This window comes from Temnothorax longispinosus, chromosome 9 (genome assembly GCF_030848805.1).
Source record: "Temnothorax longispinosus isolate EJ_2023e chromosome 9, Tlon_JGU_v1, whole genome shotgun sequence".
NCBI classification, from domain to species: domain Eukaryota; kingdom Metazoa; phylum Arthropoda; class Insecta; order Hymenoptera; family Formicidae; genus Temnothorax; species Temnothorax longispinosus.
Window position 1 is genome coordinate 12,937,009 of NC_092366.1, and position 21,993 is coordinate 12,959,001.

At 38.1% G+C, this 21,993-nt stretch overlaps 1 protein-coding gene across 10 annotated transcripts in view; it reads right to left on the reverse strand.

Annotated features, from left to right (window-relative positions):
* The window catches only part of LOC139819730 (uncharacterized), a 158,072-nt gene that overhangs the window by 69,289 nt on the left and 66,790 nt on the right, over positions 1-21,993 (reverse strand). For 5 of the 10 annotated variants that reach the window (XM_071789374.1, XM_071789375.1, XM_071789376.1 and 2 more), the window contains 3 exons: positions 4,583-4,770; positions 4,162-4,326; positions 3,010-3,151 (listed from right to left, as the gene is read on the reverse strand). In XM_071789374.1, the coding sequence (XP_071645475.1) occupies positions 3,010-3,151; positions 4,162-4,210 (191 nt within the window). In that variant the 5' untranslated portion in view covers positions 4,211-4,326; positions 4,583-4,770. The other 5 variants (XM_071789369.1, XM_071789373.1, XM_071789371.1 and 2 more) reach the window with 5 other exon arrangements.

The window sequence follows — 21,993 nt, forward strand, 5'->3', positions numbered from 1 at the left end:
ACTTTTTATAAAAATATTAGATACGCCCGGATACCTTATATTGTTTTTTTTTTTACTTAGTTTTGCCACTACGACATTACGTTATTAAACGAAAATCGGGAAAGATTAAATATAAGAATTTAGACATTGATCGTAATAGCGCGAATGAAACCTAGCTATCACAACCTATCATGGTAAACATCATCAATAGGTACATTTGCGCATAGAATGGGGTCTTTGTTCCAATGATAAATAAAACACACGGCCTTTAATTATTAACTCGTGAGTATTCGCATTGTATGTCGCGCTGTATGCCGTGTTGCCTAATCCAAGAATAATTATGTGTTGACGCAGCGATTATAAAGCAGCGTCTTATAAATAATGTAATCAACTTTCATTTTTGGTCCTTGTTTACTATCGTATTAATTAACAAAATTATGACATCTAAAGAAGAATAAGATTTTTTTAATTTTTATAAATGTAAAACTTTATTGTAGAAAAATTTTTCTATCACATAATACACACTATGCACAATACATTATATACAATATGTAATCTGTTTTATTATCTTTTCCATCTTTCTAAGATATGTTATTTTGCAGAATCTAAAAAACTTTGTTCACGATTAGGGGAGAATGGGGGAAATATGGACACCGGGTAAAACTGGACACCGCTATTTTGGTATTTTCCTGCGTCATCCCGGTCATCCGTACTTTTCCGCGATAGTGTCACGTGTATGGGCTCGAGTCAAGCCCACGGGCTTGCGGAAAGGGTACGGCCGGATGACAGGAAAATACCAAAATGGCAGTGTCCGGTTTTACTCGGTGTCCGTATTTCCCCGACTGTCCGCTACAGTAAACAGCATGAATTAAGTTGATAAATTAAGGAACTTTACTGATTAACAAACATAAAAAATTAAATAGGGATAAAAAATAAAAGGGTTTTTTTTAGATTGACACGTTATTCCAAAATATATTAAATTCATTTTGAGAATTGAGAGTTAATAAGTAAAATATGATCGATAATAGATGGATTCTGTTGATCTAATTAAAATATAAAATATTATATAATGTTTTAAAATATGCAAGTTCGTAATATTTGTTATATGTCACTTGTTTAAAATGCGACATATTTGACGAGCACTCATGGGTTAAGCAAAAGAAAGTTGTTTGAAGAAAAAGCGGGAATACCTGTCGTCATAATTCCTGTGCCGCAAAAAGAGGTAAAGATCTCAATTAATATTGAGTCCTCTTCGAATTGACGTGAATATCGATTTGACATCGCTCGCCCGGTTTACATATTCCTCTGTAAATCTATCTCTAAACCTATCCTACTGTGATTCATCTTCACGTTTCGGTGCATCTATCGATCCGATAAAAGCAAACACACGCGGACCGCAAATGTGTTCCTAGAATGCGAAATCTAATTGTTTTCTTAGGCACGCCTAAACATACCGCGTATGATGTGTAGACGGATATTTAGATTAATCGCTCTGAAAAGTTATTTCGTTGTAAAAATAAAAATCGTGCAGCCAAGCTTATATGATCTACTTTCGTAATTTATGTTATTTAATCGCTTATTTCATCAATCTATATGTTATCCAGCTATAAACAGATCCTATTATAGCTATTCAGTGATAGAAAAATGACATTTATAAAAAAGATACTTATAAAACTAATTACTAATAGATGCCCTTATTTATTCTATAATATATTTCTCTAATAATAAGCTTATTTAATGCTGAAGCTCTCAATTTAATATTGGATAATAAATTGTCAGGTTTATTTAATCTAGCTGAGCTTAAAAAAATCGCGCAATAATAAATAATATTACAAACTAAATCTTCAGATTAAGAAGAAAATTTAAAACACAGATAAAGATAGATCCAAGTATGATTAACGACCAAGGAAGAGTTAAAAGGTCTTGCTCACTAATATTTATAAAATAATATACATATATATAATATGACATATTATGTCTAATCTTTCATCGATATATTCCTCACATGCCATCTACTATAAAGCTCTAAATTAATAAGAGCGTACTAGTTAAATAATTTTGCTTCTAATTCTAAACGATTAGATATACAATACGCGATTATATTCAGAGAACATTTAGATGTTCTCGGCGATTAAAGGAAATTATCGATGGCGTGTAATATGCGTGCTGTTGTATTAAACATTCACGAGATCAGGTACACGCGTCACGCACAATCCGACCTGCTTACTATCCTCTTCGACCCTACCCCAACAAGCACCTACGGGCCACAAATGGTCTGGCACAAACGGCAACATTAAGTATGTTGCCGTTGTGAAACTTTTTTATACATATACATTTATACCAGATTCGATAAGCCTAAATGTCTGCAATGCGACAGTTTGTCGCGATCCGCGACATATAAGTGTGTCAGCGTTTCAATTGTGTCAGTGTGCGAGAGGAAGGAAAGATAAAAGAGAGAAATGTAGATTTTCGAACGAACGAACGAAAGTGATGTGTGTTATTCTTCGATTCCTCAGTTATACTTATAAAACAGGACAAATGTATAATAATTTAATTCGAGGAATTATCGACCTCTTTTTTGAATAAGCAAAATTTTTCTTGTCGAATAAGAGCGAACGATAAAACTCGCGCGTTCTTATTGTTGAACGCAACGTAGAAGGAATTGTGCGCGAGACGCAATATTGACAATATATAAGAACCATAAAGTTTGCAAAAGACTATATAGAGTGACTTTGAAGTTGAAAGAGATTCGCAGCGATATTACTTGATAAGTCAAAATTTCTGTGAATAATTTCCACGTTTTCGAAGAACAATGTGCGAAGAATAATAATTAATATGAATTTAGGCGTTATGAAAGATGTAATCACAGCAAATGGAACATTTTATTGGAAAATTTCTATTTCTTTTGAAAAAAAATCTGATACCCGATAGAACGCGGCACTTTTTATTCGGATGCTGTTTACGCGGTGTAAGATAAAAATCTGAATCCTTCCGCGCGTTACTCGCAATATCGGAATCGCTGGAACGCACCTGGCGTCGGTTGGTTTGTACGTGACGTCGTATTTCTCGACCTGGTCGACCTGGCTGGTACTCCAAGACACGCGCACAGACGTCGGATTCAGGAACATCACCGTTATGTTTTCCGGGACGCCGGGAATGCCTGTTACCGAGCCTGCGAACAATCAATATGGAGTACCTGTCGTTATACGATAATATCCGCTCGCCGGCTGTATTAAAACTATATATCCCCATTTCTTTGCCGCGAGTCCCTCGACCGATCAGGGAAGTAAAATTCATTCTTAGAAAAAATTTAACTCGATCTTATTTCTTAATGAACTGTTAACATTCGACTTGTATATATATATAGCCGCCTATATTAACATTTTTTAAATATTTTTAAAATTAGAATTTATATTGGAAGATAAGTGTTTGATATTTGCCACTATAATTGCATACTAAAATAATCGTGGTTGAGGTTCTTATTTGTGATTATCAGTATTTATGATTATTATTGCTATTATTGCTAATAATAATAAAAATAATCTTATATAGGTACACAAATTTTTCAATTCTGATCATTTTTATCATATTTATAATACGACTTACATAAGTCATAGTTTATAGTGAATAAAATCATGTTATGGGTGAATAAATGCATGCTATAGCTATAAAAACAATAATATAATATTGAGTCAGCTATAATTCGCATATTGTTAAAATAACTATAAAAATATGGTGAAATTGTGGTAGCTATTTTATTTAATAGTAATTAGGTATTTAATAGTAGGTAACTATGTAATAGTAACTATTTAATAGTAAAATTGTGTACAACTATTTTTTTTCTCAATGTATCATTATCTGTATTTTGTAGATTGTGTGCCAATAAATCCAATTTTTTGCTTATATTAATGCAAAGATTTATCGCGAATCTTGTCTCACTCTGTACGCATTTTGAAAACATTCGGATCTCTCCGGAGACGTTCGAGCAATGCGAGAGGCACGAGCCAAGCTCTACTTAGACGTTAGTGTCTCTCATAAGGCGAAACAAGCGAGTACTTTGTCTTAATACGAATAAAAGTAAACGTTGCGAGAACTGTTCAATCCTCTCAATACCTTCCACAAAAATTCCTTCAACAGCTTATAAAATATTTTAAATGCTTTCCGTTTTACTTCTTCGCTCACCTACGAATCCAGCTCCTTGGAGGATTAGTATTGTGGCCCAAAGGACCATGCCGCCAGGATGGCGGGCCGGATATGGACCGCGTATCCTTCCGCACACGTGTCCGTCTCCACTTCTGCTTCTTATTGTAGCCGTGCGTCTTTACGGTGCAGAAGCAAGACGTCAGTCTGCGCATACAATTAATTCAAATTTAAAAACATGTAATTCAAACTTTACAAGAATATTTGTTTTTTAGGATCTGTAGCAAAATATCATCATCTAATCCTCGAAATAAAATATTTCATTTAAAATTATAAGTAAAAATTAAAGCAGCAAATCCTTCAATTTTCAATGTTCTTTAATTATGTCTACGATGGGAATATCCATGCAAGGTTTTGCAAAAGCAATCCTGGAGAAATTCTTAAAAGCGATGTAATTTATTACCTGTACATGCATCTTTTCGAGCGTTCCGTGTCTTCTATCCTCCTTTGTCGTGCTGCATCCTTCTTCTCGGGCTACGTCATAATAATGATAGCGCGAGATTACTGCTTCACAGTACATTATTCAGCCGTGCGTTTCATTTGCCAATGGTATCTCCGATGATCCGTTCGCGAGCTCATCCTAGATTACAGCTGCAATAATGCACAAACAAACCGTTAATTCGCGAATAAATTTACGTATCTTTTGAAATTATTATGAAATCACTATCGAACTAATAGCTGCTAGAATAATAATCAGCATAATATAATTGTTTGAGCAAGATTTGTTTCGAATATTTCAACAGTCTACTGGAAAGCCAGAAAGCAGCAATAACACTTCAGTCATATTTTCAACATAATACAGGGTCGTTTCTAAGTATAAGTAAAAAACTGAAAGGGATATTTCGTGACTTATTTTAAGAAGAAAAAGCTCTATAAACATGTGCCCTAAACTGCTTTGTTTTCAAAATACAAGGTGTCAAAGTTGTGGAAAAAAAATGAAAATTTCGAAAATCTGGAAAACTTTTAGAAATATTTTATACTATATGCGTACATGTGATATTAAGAACCATTTTCCAGCACCAATAAAACACTTTTAGATCCACCAGGGGCATGCGTTTTTGCCACTTTATATTTTGAAAACGAAGCAGTTTAGGACCTATGTTTATAAAACCTTTTTTTTTTAAAATAAACCACGGAATATCACCTTCAATTTTTTATACTTACTTAGGAAATACCCTGTATATTACAGTATATTAATACAATTTCGTGTAATCCGTTTCGTCTTATTAAAATCATTATCAAAATATCATTTATTTTACGCGCGCTTTAAAAATTCAACAGCCAAAGCATCGCGACGCGCAGTTTTTCCATATCTAAAAAATTACGTAAAAAAAACTATAAATAAACAATTACATCTCGACTGCAACTAACTGTTTGTATCTGAAAAGATTTCGATTGAGACGTTGCTGGCTTCGCGCACTCACGAGAAGAATCGCACTCGTAACGTTCGAGTCGAATCGGGTCACGACAGAACACATATCCGGCAGAGGCTCGCGTGGGCCAATAATAAGAATCGCGTGGCCGATAAAAGGACCAGACGCGGATCAGATGTCTCAGCAATTTGCGCGGCTGTCTCGTACGAGTCGTCGAGTGACGCCGACTGACTTTTCCTCCGGATTGCGTGGCCGTGGTATACCGCGGCTGCGGTGCCGGGTGCCGTGCCAACGAAAATACAACGGACAAAAGCCGCCTCCGTTTGATGGTGCCCGCCTCGGCGAGCCGCGGGGCTTGCGAGCAACAAATGGAGCTTGCGGTTTACGTTGGGCCGCCTTTATACTCCGGCGGCCGCCTACGAGCGCGTTCCGCAACGGCCTCGCGCGCTCACAGTGGCGTAAAGTCGTAGGAGAAGAGTTTGTTTAAGTTAAACCGTCAGTCTCCACCACCCCCAACCCTGCCCCCGGCGAGAGATTCTCTCGTCGGAGAAAGCGAAATACGTTTTTAGGCGATATGAGAATTATGAAGCGCGAGATAAACGAATCTCTTGACTTGACTCGGGCTGAAACGTTCCCGAACGACAGCGGCAGTAAAATTATGATGCAGAAATAGTTGCATTGTAATTTAAAAATTTAGAAGTTGCAGTAAGACTGTAAGCAATTAACAATTAGATATGATGATTTTATATTATTCTCTAAAAGTCAAAGAGTGAAATATCACTCAAAATGAGTAAAATATAAGTGTAACTAAAAGTGAAAATTGAGCCTGTGCACTTCGAACGATTCACCACTTTAAGAAAGAGTAAAATTGCGCTCTATAAGTTGGAGTAAAATTGCACTCGATTTGAGTGAAAGGGCACTCTTTTCGAGTGCAATTAGATCAGTGTTCATAGGAGTGAATTATGTCGCTTTACAATTTTGAGTAGAAAATTAAATTTCACTCTGTTAGTGTTATTCCTGTAAAATTCGTAATTTATTGCATATCCCCGTAGGGTTCGCAATCTACTACCAATACTATCCTTCTCCTCTCACTTTAACTCTTTGGATCAACGGCTTAACGTCTCTTTCCGAAAGACGGAGCCCAGTTTTCTCCGCACAAGAGCCTATATCTTGCACGGAGGGGCGCAGCTACCGGAAAAACATTCCATGCTTACATGGCTCTAGTGGACTCGAACCTGGTTCCTCAGATTACGAGTCTGGCGCTTTACCACTAGACCACACTGCCGCCCCTGTTAGTGTTATTTATCAGTCAAACTTTAGTAAATCGAGCTTTAGAATGAGATCGTCTCCGAGATCACTCCGGTACAGTAGCCGCTTTAATTTGAGTAAAACATTCACTCCTACCTTATGAGTGCCCGCAAATTTACTCAAATTAGAGTAACAATCCTCTCTTTTGGAGTGGATCGCAATCATTCTAATATATTAATGGCGAAATTACTCTATGAAATTTAGAGAGTATCCTCGTGATGTTTAACAGTTAGATCTTTTCTTTACGAGAAACGGAACGTTAAAAAAATTGTGTTCAGGTGTGGAAAAGAGCCTATCGAGTAGAAGTTTACGTTGACATGATTTGCATGTTATAGCCACTGAACATACATCAAATATTAATGTTGTAACGAAGAATTCGGATAGTAACAATTCTATCTACTTGATACGCGTTGCACATATCACGCTCTATTAATAAATATTTTCTATTCTACAATCATAGTTTTAATCATTATTTATATGGTGTTTCACTTTATCACGCTTCAATTATTTATTCAGCGATTTTTAACTCCTCCAACATTGAGGTCCACCTATGTGCGCGCCACTGAACACAACGACTTACATGCCGTGAAAAATATTTTCATTGGATGGAGAATGGTCGGGCTTTCTCTTTCAAGTCTTTTACGAGCATCCGAGCATTTTTTCGTGCTTGATAGAGCAAAGCTTCGCGGTGTAAAAAAGAAAATCGTTATTGTCCGTGGCTATGCATTACCAGCCAAGTAATACAGTTTAATCCGTCGATTAAACAAACCAAAAAAAAAGCATAATAGGATTTTAGAAGCTTAATCGAATAAAGTTGTTGAATTTTTGGAAACTATTATCTTCAATATTAGCTCTAATATTAGCTCCAATGTTACTTCCGGAAGAAGCATAGTGCGCGTAACTGTCTCCACGTATGATTTACGTAGAATGTGACGTCGGACTGGAACGATAATATCTTTTTATGTGCGACTAGAATAATAATAGAAAAAACTAGGTCACCTGCAAATCTTCATGATAATAAAGAGAAGGAAAAATAAACGTCATCACGTAACAAAACAAAGCAAAGCATTTTAGAAAAATAAGGGAAATATCATACATTAAATGTATTTAATATTTCCAATAATACCTAGTTGATATTCTGATAATATTTACTTTGAATGTTTATAGATATCATTCAAGTGTTACGATAGAACTGAATAAGTGTTGACGCAATACGGAGCTTTAATAATTTCAGTAGACAGTTAAATGTATTTAAATAAAGTGTATTTAGAGCATTGCGGGATTAAATATGTTTAACACTAGAACTACCAGAGATTAATCTATATTTATTTTTACCGAAGAAATCTTAGAAAAGAAAAAAGAAAAAGAGAAAACAAATTAATAAAATTAATCATCTATGTAATTTCAATAAAAATCAGGGAAAATTTTAGAAATTAAGATATTATAAGAATAAGTAATAAATTATTTAAAAATATCAAACAGGTTATTTTTATCTCCTTGGTAGTCTTAATGTTAAATTTTCACAGTTTGCGAAATTAAAACAAATTTGAGAGACCCATCAGGCAATCTGTAAACGCTTAAGAAAAGGATACGTCCCCGAAAAGTGGGACCGTCAACCCAAACGTCGCACTGTTTGTTATTCGTCCGTCATATCGAAAACCGGCGTGTCACGGGGAAAAAATAGCACACCTGAGTGACATTGGATTTTTTTCTTATTACGTTTTGTATGCTAATATAGGTACGTGAAACAAATTGCGTGAACTTCACGCGACTGTAAATCTTGAGTTGCCGTGCGCGGTAAAAGGCACTTAAAGTTATATTTACATCGTACTCACTTCACTTGGGCACATGCACGTACGAAATTGCGACACGTGCACTCTGCATTGCGGTAAGGGTACTTGGGGTGTCCACGATCGAATCGCGATGACACGGGCGCTTAATTAAAGTCTCCGTAAGTTTCTCGACATCTTGATACGAAGCAGGTAATCTTTGACATCGCGGAAAACTAACATTGACACGTTTTCAAGTTATGCATAATTGCATTGCTTTAGTGAAGATACTGCCATTCACGCAAAGGACAGCCTTGGAATTAAATTTCAAAAAATGATTTCATTATTTATTTTAATAGTTACACAGTAAAAAACATTTTGTATTTGTGTTAAAATTTTCCTGTGTAGAAAGTTTTGTGTTAAATTTCTGACACAGTTGTATGTTAATTTAACATATCGTTGTTGTGTTACTTAACTTTTCTATGTTAAATTAATATTAACTATTTTTAAGAGTTAAAATAACACAATTTATATATGTAAGTGCATGAATTCTTGGTGATATATTTTAGATGTTAAAGTGAACAGATAAATTGTGTTATCTTCCTTTTTATAACAGTTACTATGTGTTAAATTGACATAATTCTTATGTTATTCATCAAAAAAAGATCAAAACTAAAAATAAATACTTATCTTAAATGTTAAAATAACATCTTATCTTAATTACATTTAACATTATAGAGATGTCAATTTAACATAAACTTTGATTTCTGAAAGCGTCTAAATGTTAAATTTTTATGTTAATTTTTTACATATTATGTTTGTTATTTTTTTACATATTTGCTTTATGTTAAATTAACACAAAAATTTGAGTGGATAAATTGGGACATGTGAAATGTGTTAAATTTAACACAACATTTTTTACTGTGTAGGCAAATATCATTATCTTTTCTTTATGCAAACACTGTTTACGAAAAATTTCAAAAGTGGTAAAAAATGTCAATCTTTGTTGATTAAAAATAAACGAGCAGGAAATTATGCAAAACTTTCTTTCGCGCGATATTTGAAATTTTCGTAGAAAGTTTCATGTTTTTGTTTATACGCGACCGCTCCATTAATATAGGCATAATTAGTTGAACTGACGGCATTTTTCGGACGTGAAACGACCTCGTCGGTGCGGTGATGCAAATTGCGGATTCTGCAATCTCTTAAAAGCGATCACTTTGCGGCCATTCATCTTACAGCTGCTATTTCGAGAGAGCTTGCAAGACATCGACCACGCACGCGACAAGTTCGACGACTTTCCTCTCCCTCCCCTTCTGCCTCCCCTCATCTTCCTTCCGACTTGGCCGGGTGACGAGCGCTTTGCGCGTTGCATAACATACTGCATAAATCTGCATCCGTAATTAGCTGGATTATGCATACGCTGACCCCGTAACAGTAGAAAAAAAACTCGTTTTAATCTCTCCCTCTCTCTCTCTCTTTCCTCTCTCTCTCCTCCCCCCTCTTTCTCTCCGTCTGTACGGAAGACTCGGATTTATGCCAATTCTGGGATACCTCAGAAAGACATATCCCTGAAGCTCAATGCGTAGGTACTCTCTAAATCTCATAGAGTAGTTTAGCCACTAATATATTAGAGTGATTGCGATAGTTACTCCAAAAGAGAGGGTTTCACTCTAATTTGAGTAAATGTGGACACCTATAAGATAGGAGTAAATTTTTCACTCAAATTTTTAGAGCGGCTACTCCACCGGAGTGATCTCGGAGACGATCTCACTCTAAAGCTACAGTGAATCACGATTCACTAAAGTTCAACTGATATCTCTAACAGAGATTGAAATTTTCCAATCAAAATTGTAGAGTAACATAATTTACTCCTATGGACACTGATCTACTGCATTCAAAAAAAGTGCCCTTTTCACTCAAAAGGAGTGCGATTTCACTTCAACTTGTAGAGCGCAATTTTACTATTTCTTAGAGTGGCGAATCACTCGCAGGATCAATTTTCACTTTTTGTTACACTTACATTTCACTCGTTTTGAGTAATATTTCATTCTTCGACTTTTAGAAAGTAATTGTGCGATTCTATAGTGACGTTTAAATGTGTATCTTAAGGATTTAAATATCTAAAACGTATACATTTACGATGTATTCGTTGGATGCGAAATTCTAACGCAAAATGTCAAAAAGTATCACAAATTTTTCACATACATTATATGATTAAAGAAGAAGCATGTGAATATCAGCGTCACTAGCATTTTAATTCTTGTGACTTATACTAATGACAGATTATACTTGCATGAAGTAAAACATAAATTTCAATAGTAATTATTTATTCACCAGTGTAGAAAAAATATATAGTCGGGATGTAAGTCAGCCTGACTGGCAGTAATTTATTTATAAACAACGTTTCGACCCTTACTTTGGGTCCTTTTCAAGTTTAGATAATTAACAAAGCTGAAACAACAATTAACAAACTTAAACGCAAGCTCGTAGAATGCACCAAGTAAAATTACGTCATTGTGCATCAAATATATATAATACAATAAATTAAAAACTTACATAAATCATTGTGCGTCAAATTACGTTAAAATTGAGTCATGCGGGTAAAATTCGTTGGAAGAACATGACACTCCCGCTTGAAAGACGAAGGCTGACTAATATATACGTCAAGAGCGATCGCAAACAAATAACATATATAGAAGGTGAAGTTAGAGAGAAAACAAAATACGGTCGTAAACTGTCGGTAAATTTTCGGTATCTTTCTGGGAATTGATTGCATCTTCATGCTGTTTTATAAACAACCTTTGACTTTCCGATTGACATATTTTTTCGTTATGTTGATGACATCTTCATGTGTATCCCGAAATCGAAACTTAACGATATTGTGCTCGCTTTTAACAGCTATCATCCTTGTCTAAAATTCACGTACGAGTTGGAAGAAAATAATTGTTTGAATTTTTTAGACACGACCGTATTTAGACAGAATAATTTTTTATTTACTAACTGGTTTCGCAAGCCAACGTTTTCAGGCCGTTACATCAATTATTTTTCCAGTCATCCTTTAAAATATAAGATCAATACCATCATAAACCTAGTGGACCACGCAATACTTCTGTCCGATGAGCAGTTTCATGATGAGAATATCCGCCTAGTGAAATCTATCCTGTCTAACAATTGCTTCCCTGACTCGATCGTGAATAAACATATACAAAAAAGACTGACGGAAATTAATAAACGTTGGTACAATGGGGATGACGCTGTTGATGACGACAGACATATGAATTTGGACCGAAAATACTATGTTCCCATTCCCTATGTAAAAAGCTTTAGTGAAAATCTTCGTCGAATTTTCGGCACCTATGGCTTAAGCACCTTGTACACGGTTCCGAAGAAAATGGACGCATTAATCAAAAAAGGGAAGGACAGACTAAACATTAATAAATGCACGGGTGTTGTGTACAAGTTGGAGTGTGCTGATTGCAATGCATGCTACATTGGCCAAACCAAAAGGCATTTGGAAACTAGAGTTAAAGAACATCGTTCTGATATTAGCAGGCATCACAATCAGCACTCAGTCGTTAGCAAACATAGATTAGACTTTAATCACGATTTTAAATGGCATGAGGCCAAAATTTTACATAGGGAACAGAATCTCAAAAAACGCGAAATTTCTGAAATGTTGTTTATAAAACAGCATGAAGATGCAATCAATTCCCAGAAAGATACCGAAAATTTACCGACAGTTTACGACCGTATTTTGTTTTCTCTCTAACTTCGCCTTCTATATATGTTATTTGTTTGCGATCGCTCTTGACGTATATATTAGTCAGCCTTCGTCTTTCAAGCGGGAGTGTCATGTTCTTCCAACGAATTTTACCCGCATGACTCAATTTTAACGTAATTTGACGCACAATGATTTATGTAAGTTTTTAATTTATTGTATTATATATATTTGATGCACAATGACGTAATTTTACTTGGTGCATTCTACGAGCTTGCGTTTAAGTTTGTTAATTGTTGTTTCAGCTTTGTTAATTATCTAAACTTGAAAAGGACCCAAAGTAAGGGTCGAAACGTTGTTTATAAATAAATTACTGCCAGTCAGGCTGACTTACATCCCGACTATAAAACATAAATGTTGCAAAAACTGAAACGGATAAAATATTCTCATGATGTCGATGTTCGTATTCCATTATCTCTACTATTATATAAAGGGGAAAAGTTTTTAGTGTTGTTTGAGGTAATCTTAGAAACTATTGGAGCAATTTTGAAAGTATTGTATATGAAGTAGAGGTAGAATTTTTCGGGGAGTGCTATAGGGTGTATAGTTTTTCGTTACCGATCTTCTGGAAACCGGATTTTCTAATTTCTTCAATTTTTTTGGAAGCCGGTATTAGAAATTTTTCCAATTTTTCGGAAATTAATTGACCGAATCGCAAAGAATTGTATATGAAGTAGGGGTAGAATTTTACGGGGAGCGCCATGATGTGTACAGTTTTTGTTACCGATCTTTTTGGAAACCGGTTTTTTAATTTTTCCAATTTTTCGGGAAATAATTGATTGAATCTCAAAGAATTATACATGAAGTAGGAGTAAAATTTCCCGGGAAGTGCTATAAAGTGTACTATTTTTTGTTACCAATCGTTTTGAAAACCGGTTCCAAATGACCGAATCTCCAAGAATTGTACATAAAGTAAAGGTTGAATTTCCCGAGGAGTGTGGATACTATAAAGTATATAATTTTTCGTTACCGATCTTTTTGGAAACTGGTATCAGAAGTTTGACGAATTTTTCGGGAAATAATTGATCGAATTTTAAAGAATTGTATATAAAAACAGGGGTAGAATTTCCCGGGGAGTGCTATAAACTGTATAGTTTTTTGTTACCGATCTTTTTGGGAACTGGTGTCTTTTTGGAAATCGGTTACGAAATTTTCCAGAGGGAGAGAGAAAGAGAGGGAGGGAGGGAGGGAGGGAGGGAGGGAGAGAGAGAGAGATTGATTGATTGATTGATTGATTGATCATTTATTATGCCCAAACAATGGCTACAGGGCAAAAAGATACAAAGAAAATTATAACAGCAAGCACATGCTCTCACTCAATAACAATATGTCAATTACAAGCAACTGACAACAACGCTACTTAAAACTAACGCTACTTACAACTAACGCAACTTAAAACTAATAAAGAATTGCAACGCAACTTAAAATTAGGGACTAGTATACTCGCAGGAGGTACGCAAAAACAAAGAACAACAAAAGAACAAAAGCCCGTCACTCCGATTCGGACGAAAGCAAAAACGCAAAAAGTAGACTCTTGAATGATGCAAGTGAAGATGCCGAAGTTATTGTACTAGGAAGAGAATGCCAGAAATATATGGAAGAAAGTTGGAAGGAATTTCTGAAAGCAACGGTTCTGTGAGCAGGAATATGGAACGTCTGAGTGGATGAAGCAGCTAGTCGGTCAGATCTCCTAAGTGTTGGATCGGGAGGAGGAAAAAGCTCACGTAGATATGAAGGAGAACACATATGCAGAATGCGATAGGTCTGACATCCAAGAAAGTAGTATCTCCTATTTTCAACCGAAAGCCATCTCAACTGACGTCGATACGGTGTAATATGTTCGTCACGCTTAAGATCATAGATGAACCGAATACAACAGTTGACGAGCCTTTGCAATTTTGTATTCAACTCACTGCTCAAACCATGATATACTAGACAACAATGATCAATATGTGGCATGATTAAGGTGGTGACGAGTTTAATCCTGAGATTGGTAGAAAGAGAGTTCTTATTGAACTTCAAATTGTTCAACGCGTAATGCACTCTTTGTGAGATCAGCGAGATATGTCTCGTCCACGAAAGATTTGACATAAAGATGACACCCAAATTCCTAACCTCATTTACATACGGTAGGGGCGTATCATTCACAATAATAGGTGGAAGACTACCAAGATCAATGCTATTAATATAAGCTTGACTTCCAAAAATAATAACTTTAGATTTAGCAGGGTTAAGTTTTAGTCCATTCGTATTAGCATAATCAAAGATAGCATTGGCATCACATGTAATCAATTCCAGAGCCTGAAGAATATTAGCCGGTGAACATAGGCGATAGATCTGAACATCATCCGCAAAAATCATGTGAAATGCATAACGTAATATCCTATAAATGTCATTAATATATAAAGAAAACAACAGAGGGCCAAGCACAGAACCTTGAGGGACTCCAGACGAAGTAAAAATCCAGTCAGAAAGGTTGCCCTCGTCATCAATAACTGCTTGAGAACGACCTGTTAGGTAGGAGAAAATCCAGTTTAAGACAGCGTCAGAGAAGCCTATCTGTTTGAGCTTAATAAGTAGTAGCAGATGGGAGACTGTATCGAATGCCTTGCTAAAGTCAAACAGTATCATAATTGTAATAAGTCCCTCATCAATCCCCTGCTTGATATCGTTACAAACCCGCAAAAGCGCAGATTGTGTGTTATACCCTGTGCGGTACGCAGACTGTCTGGGATTCAGAATGTCGTATTTGTTTAGGTAGTCTAATATCTGTGAAGCAACAATTCGTTCTAATAATTTAGACAGCTCAGGTAAATTCGCGATAGGTCTAGTATCTGACGGGGATAGTGGTGTTCGGATCTTTGAGAGCGGGCGAATATATGCCTTCTTCCACTCTGACGGGAACGACGAAGTGTCTAACGATCGATTAAATAAAAGAACAAGCGATGACGAAACAACAGGCCAAGCAATGCGCAGAACATACAGCGGTAGACCATCCGAGCCAGAAGCGTAAGAGTGGAGAGGTCGCATAGACAAAAACTCAAAAACTGACCGAGGTGAGATAGTGGAAAACACAAACTCAGGACGATCAAAAGGTCGTGAGACCAAAGCAGTGGCAGAGATAAAATCAGAATGAAGACATAGAGGCTGAGCATTGGAAACAGACGCATAATATAAGTTCAGCTGATCAGATGAAAAGAAATGTAATGGAGAGGTGCTTTTGCAAGCCCTAGTCGAGCAAGTTCTCTCCACAATTTGGCAGGGTCAATAATACCAATAAGAGACTTATAATAAAATTCGCTCTTAGCCCGCCTGATATCAGCACTGAGATGATTTCGGAAGAGTCTGTAGGAAGCATAACCTAAGAGACTGTTGGCCCGTTTAGCACGCTTATATAGCTGATCACGAGTATGTAGACGAGCAATCAATTCAGGAGTCAGCCACCGCACAGGAGGCTTCTTGATTACAAAGTTGCGAATAGGGGCAAAGGTGTCAAGTGCCCCCAACAAGGCACCAGACAGCACTCCACACAATCTGTCCACATCAGTGTCCTCTGACACACCATCGATTTCAGTCCGTACCGCGCCAGCAATGGATCCAAGGTAATCACAAAACTCCGTGTCAACAATTCCCCTGTAGTTACGCCGGGAAATAGAGCACACTGGTCTAAGATTAGAGCTGAGAGACGTGGACAATTCCAAAAGATCATGACCAGCAATGAAAGGACTCTGAGATTAAGTGAATGATATAATTTTGTCCATATCATCCACTACAAGCACATCAAGCCAAGAATCAGAAGTCGCAGTATGATGGGTAGGCTCAGAGTTAACAATATGAAACGATAGACTAGAAATTAATTCACGCAAATAATCCGCCTCGAAGTTAGTCAATGATAAGTTACAATTCAAGTCACCACCAATAATAATATTTTTGTAGAGATGAGAGAATCGGTTTAGAGACTCGACAAAGTCATGTAAGAGTAGACCCTTAGGCCTTCTATAAATAGACGCAAATAGCACCGATTCACCATCCGGTAGACGTACCTCGATAAGGAGGTATTCAGGTGAATTATCACAGACGTAATTAGAGGTGGCCAAGATCTTAACCTGAAGCGACTTATGCACGTAACATGCCACTCCACCACCCATCCGTCCCACTCTATCGTGACGAACCAAGAAGTAATTGTCCAAGGCCACAGTCGCATCAGAGACATTTACATTGAGCCATGTTTCTGACACAGAAATAATATAATGACGGTTTGCGTTGAATTGTAGCCTGATAAGATCAATATGACCGCGAAGGGAGTTGGCATTGAATTGTGCTATGCGAAAATTAGAGTTCTTGGTTAAGCGATTCGTAATAACTGAAGCCGCTATATGCCTGTCTCGACCCAGTCAAACCAAGTCGGTTAGGTTCTCCATAGAGTCAATATAGATGATGGGAGTGCCATCCGAAGATCTGACACATATGCGACCCTGTTTTATCCAGACGTATTTATAGGATTTCTCCTTGGCGACGCGCTTGGCATGCTGCAACAAGTCGTACGTGGCTTTAGGCAGCATCTCATTTATATATAAATTGCGATCCGAGACATTGCCACATACATCACGCTGCTTAAGCACTCGCTTTGCACGCTTCTTCGCGATAATGGCATCGCGGACAGCACTTGATGACAGGGTCACCACAATCGATCCCAGGCTGCCCGCATTCGAGGAACGGCTCGGAGTTGCATCAGGCTGCAATTTGCGCTTCATGGATCTGACATCAATCACGTGGCTGGAGAGATTCCGACTATCCAGCGCACTAAATATATTGTCGACAAGCTCTGTTGGTGTAATCGACAACGCCTCCGGCAGTCCCGAAATAATGAGCTTATTTTCTTCCTCAGTATGCACAATGGGCTGAGCTGTTTTCAGCGCCTGTATGTCACGCGCCTGGGCTGAACTCGCTTGTTCCAGCTTGGTAATGCGCTGAGAGTTATGTGCAACAGTCTCAGCGATACAATTTAATTTGCAGAGTTTGTCATTGATCTCTCTGTTTATTTCACGCTAGTCTTCTATAAAAGCAGTCAGTTTGTTGTTTGATTCTTCGGTCTTTGATCGCTGATCCTCCATAAGGGCAGTCATTTTTTTGTCAGATTCTTCAATCTTTGACATTATAGACAAGAACAAAGCATCAGTAGACTGTGACTTCATATCCGTGGGAGTAGCCATGTCATCGAAATTTAGTGATTGTGTACACTTATCAGCTAGCGGTGTGGTCGGTAAGTCTTGTTGCGCTGCCAAAGCTTTACAGCAGTGATCAGCGTATCTAGTCAAAGCGAAGATCTTAATGCAACCAGGGTGAAACAATTTGTTGCACTCGCATGCAGCAGCAGTAGTCGCTATTGACCTTTTGCACTTGAAGCACTGCATAAGTGATGCGCCAAGCCGGTCGTGAAGAGATCAGGGATACGTCAAACCGCGTAGGTAGCAGATGGTAAAGCGTCAGAAAGCCTCGGACAGTAAGCAGCAGTAATACACGCAGAAGCCCTCAGATGGTAACACATGCGCAAGATAGGTGTGAAATCAGGACAGCACCGAGATAAGAGAGGCAGGAGCATGCGCAGCAAGAGTCCTCGTTAATCCAAGACAGTGAGGCAAGAGTGAGATTAGAATGAGATCACACACAAAGCAGACAGGTTTTCTTTGCCACGCCGTATATGATTCAATCCAGCAGCGTTACATGCGTACCGACCCAGAATAGACAGTAGAGCCAACAGCATACACCGGCACATGCACATCAGAATTAGAAGTCCTCCAGATATCGCAGGCGAACGAGCAGCACAGTGCAGAAGGAGTAAATAAACAAGTGCACACTCGAGATCCTCGCCGCTCGCAAGACACAACCAGAAAGTTTGGTTAGGGCACCAGCCGACTTATCACCCGAATATCAAGTATAAAGGTGACAAGCACAGAAGAAACTAATTGTTGTTCGTAATAAGCAGCGAAAAACCTGCATATGGCTACAACAAAAAAGCCCGGAGGCAGCTTACGACAGAGATATGTTCTTTTAAAGTAAGAGCAATGTAACAGACGTGCGTTAATACTCACAGAGAGAGAGAGAGAGAGAGAGAGAGAGAGAGAGAGAGAGAGAGAGAGAGAGAGAGATTGATTGATTGATTGATTTGATTTATTTATGCCCAAGCATAGGCTAAAGGGCAAATACAGGATAATACTAAATATCAAAATTATACATGCTCTCTCAAGCACATGCACAGTCACATAAAGCATAATAAATGAAATATAACTAAACATAATTAGCGCAACTTAATAAAGCTCGCAAGATATAAACTAAACGCAGTAACACGCAACTTAACACTAACGCTACTTAGATACTAGGAAAAAAGGAAGACGTGCTTAAACTAAAGAGATAATAACGCAACTTAAATCGAACGCAACTTAAAACGAACGTAGCTTAAAACTAGAAGAAAATTGTCAACAAGTACTCCAAACACAACCTCAAGTCAAACAGGAGAACTTAGTCAGAGAATTCGGATGACAGCAGGTAAGAACGGAGGAGATTCTTGAAAGCACCGATAGTATTAGCTGATGTGATATTATCCGGGAGAGAATGCCAGAAATAGATGGCTGAAATCTGGAAAGAATTTCTATACATTTCCGTTCTGAAGGCAGGGATATGAAACATTTGTGAAGAGGAATTAGCGATTCGAGTGGATCTTCTAAGTGATGGACTGAGTGGGGTAAAAAGTTCACTCAAATACGCTGGCGAGCCCATGTAAATAATGCGATACATCTGACAGCCAAGAAAATATAATCTTCTATTTTCTACAGACAACCACCCAAGGCGTCGTCGATGTTGCGTTATATGCTCATCCCTCCTCAAATCGTAGATAAATCTAATACAGCAATTTATAAGTCTTTGTAGTTTCAAATTAAGTTCCTTGCTCAAGCCGTGATACACAAGGCAGCAATAATCCACATGAGGTATCACCAGAGACGTTACCAGCTTAATTCTCAGTTTCGTGGAAAGAGAATTCTTATTGAATTTCAACTTATACAAGGCATGGTGAACTCTCTGCGAGACATGCGAGACATGCTTATTCCAAGAGAGATTCGATTCAAAACAGACTCCCAGGTTCCTCACCTCCCTAACATATGGCAAAGGCGTGCGATTGACAATTATGGGTGGCAATGAGTCTAGATCAATGTTATTGGTATTTGTTCCACTGCCAAAAATAATGACCTTGGATTTAGCAGGGTTCAATTTCAGGCCATTTGCATTAGCATAGTCGAAGATAGCATTAGCATCTTTAGAGATCAGATTGAGGTTGTGAAGGAGATCAGAAGGAGCACAGGAACGATAAATCTGGATATCGTCTGCAAAAATCATATAATCGGAATAGATCAAGACCTCACCTATGTCATTGATGTACAGGGTAAACAAAGGTGGGCCAAGCACGGAACCCTGAGGAACCCCACATAGCGTAAATAGCCAGGAAGAAAAGTTACCCTCGTCATTAACAACCGCCTGAGAACGACCAGTCAGATATGAATAGAACCAGATTAGAGTTGGGACAGAAAAACCAAGCTCTTTAAGTTTAATCTGAAGACGCAAATGAGGCACCGTGTCAAACGCCTTGCTAAAGTCAAAGGGGATCATAATGGTAATATGCCCAATGTCAATCGCTCTCTTAACATCATGACAGACACGCAGAAGCGCAGACTGAGTATTATAATTAGGACGAAAAGCTGACTGTCTCGTATTTATGAGATTGTGTTTAGTTAAATAGTCGTTAATCTGTGAGGCAACAATACGTTCGAGCAGTTTGGATAGCTCAGGCAGATTGGCAATTGGCCTCGTATCAGACGGAGATGACGGGATACGGACCTTCGATAAAGGACGGATAAGCGCCCGCTTCCACTGAGACGGAAAGGTAGAATGCTCAAGTGAGTGATTTAGAAGAGCCGTTAACTGCGACGGAATTACAGGCCAAGCCAAACGCAAGATGTAGAGAGGAATACTGTCGACTCCTGCCGCAAAGGAGTAGAGTGGTCTCGTAGAGATAAGCTGAAAGATAGTGCGAGGTGTAATCGCAGAAAAAACGAACTCGGGACGCTGGGATGGGCAAGGAACACCAGCAACAGCAGACAAAAAGTCATCAAATAAGCAAGGCGAATGAGCATCAGAGACAGAGACGTAATGTGCATTCAATTGATTAGGCGTGAAGAAGTGCAGAGGAGAAACAAGAGAAGACTTAGCAAGGCCTAAACGTGCTAATTCTCTCCATAGCTTTGCAGGATCAGTAATGGTTTTAAGAGAGTTAAGATGAAACTCACTTTTAGCACGCTTAATATCAGAATTTAGCTGGTTACGAAATTGTCTGTATATGGAATAGCCCAGTGTGCTATTTGAACGCTTAGCACGTCTATATACATGGTTACGAATACGAATTCTGGCCCTAAGTTCGCTTGTGAGCCATCGCACAGGGGGCTTTTTAATGGTAAATGCACGCTCAGGTGCAAACACATCCAAAGTATTAAGTAGGGTTTCGGACAGCACAGAACAAAATCTATCAACATGAGACACAGAGGATTGGTCATAACCAACATCGCCGCAATCGAAAGTAACATTAACACACGCCACAACTTCAGGATTGTCCATTATGGATTGGAGATGGTCCTGGAACTCATCCGCAACAATAGCGCGATAGCAACGCCTTACAATAGTACGCTCCGAAGTCAACCTCTCACCCAATGAGAGCGACACTCCGATCAGATCATGACCCGCAATGAACGGGCACTCAGATTTGTAGAATCTACGGACCTTCTCACAATCGTCCACCGCTAGGACGTCAAGCCACGAATCAGTAGAAGCGGTGTGATACGTGGCATCGGACGGAATAATAGCCATAGATAGGCTAGACATGAACTCACGCAAGAAGTTGGCTTCGAAGTTATTTGTCAGAAGATTACAGTTAAGATCGCCGCCAATGATAATATTTTTATAAAGATGAGATACATTAGTGAGTGCTAGCGCAAAATCATGAAACAGAAAACCCTTTGGTCTCCTGTATATTGACGCAAATAGAACAGTTTCGTTACATGGCAGTCGAATTTCAATCAGAAGAAATTCAGGAGCATTAATATGAGCTGCTGCAGAAGACGCAATCAGCTTAGCCTTAAGTGAGTGATGGACGTAACAGGCAACACCCCCTCCCATACGCCCAACCCGATCATGACGGATCATAAAAAAACCATCCAAGGCAACAAGCTCATCAGAAATGCCTTCATGGAGTCAAGTTTCAGATACTGAGACAATATGATACGGATTAGAGCTGAAGTAGAGCCTGACAAGCTCGATATGACCACGAAGGGAGTTTGCGTTGAACTGAGCAATCCGAAACTCAGACTCATTGCGACTCGAACACCTCAGTGGATGCGTCTCATGAGGTCAATCGAGGCGAGTCAAATCGGCGCTTGAATCAATGTAAATAATAGACGAGCCATCTGATCGTCTCACGCAAATCCGCCCATGCCTTATCCAAACATATTTAAAAGAACGTTCCTTAGCAATACGCTTG